The 868-nt window shown below is 32.1% G+C and overlaps 1 protein-coding gene across 1 annotated transcript; it reads left to right on the top strand.

Moving 5' to 3' along the window:
• The first annotated feature begins 11 nt into the window (after positions 1-11).
• Positions 12-848, top strand: LOC106745315 (ubiquitin carboxyl-terminal hydrolase 10-A-like). The gene is made up of 2 exons (XM_014620816.1): positions 12-202; positions 297-848. The coding sequence occupies exons 1-2, from the start codon at positions 196-198 to the stop codon at positions 506-508; spliced, it is 219 nt and encodes a 72-aa protein (XP_014476302.1). The 5' UTR covers positions 12-195; the 3' UTR covers positions 509-848.
• Positions 849-868: the final 20 nt, after the last annotated feature.

Genomic DNA, 868 nt, shown 5'->3' with positions numbered 1-868 from the left:
TCTTCCTTACCCCAGACAACAGTACACAATGCAATTCCAGTACAGAATGGTATATTAAAAGAGACTGAAAAGGAAACGACAGTCATTGATCCCGTATCAACGCATCAAAATGCTTTATCCAACAATTCACTTGATTGCAAGGCTCTACAAAATGGTGAATTGGAAGGTTTTTATGATGATCCTAACTTATTTAGAATGGGAGGTAAGTGTAGAAGAGTATCCAGTGTTCTTATAAAAGAAATGTTTTTCAACAATGTTTATTGATACAAACTTAATATCTTGAAAACTCTTTCCAGAATTTCTACTACAATATCAGATGAACATGCAGACCGTCAGTTTGATACCAAGAGGTTTAACAAACCGCAACAATTACTGTTACATCAATAGTATCTTACAAGCTTTGATAAGTTGTTCACTGTTTTACAATCTTTTCAAAGCGATGCCACATCCCAACAACTACAATAAGCACAATAAGCATTCTACTATCCCATCAATCAACAGCCTGTGAGTAATAACAAAAATATCATTATATTTCTGCTAGATATATTAAATTTTAATTTTGTAAGAACTAATTATTACGGTTTGTGTTCGTGGTAAAACTCAGGTCGGCATATTTCGCGCTTAAATGTAGGTAGCGTTATGATCGAGCGAAGTGAAGTTAGCTTTTATAGTAAGTGCCAACATTAAGGCGCTAAATAGAATCGCTGAATTTTCATTCTTTCAAATATAACGTGCATATAAACTCTAAGATTATAATTAAATAAATATACAATTTCAATTGCCGACATTTTAATATAAGAATTTTACAATTTATAATAACTGTAAACATTCGATTATTATTCGCTTCAGTTCCCAGGTATACTCGATT

Source organism: Dinoponera quadriceps, unplaced genomic scaffold (genome assembly GCF_001313825.1).
Source record: "Dinoponera quadriceps isolate SergipeBrazil2010 unplaced genomic scaffold, ASM131382v1 scaffold1695, whole genome shotgun sequence".
Lineage (NCBI taxonomy): Eukaryota > Metazoa > Arthropoda > Insecta > Hymenoptera > Formicidae > Dinoponera > Dinoponera quadriceps.
This window is presented reverse-complemented; position numbering and strand designations above follow the sequence as displayed.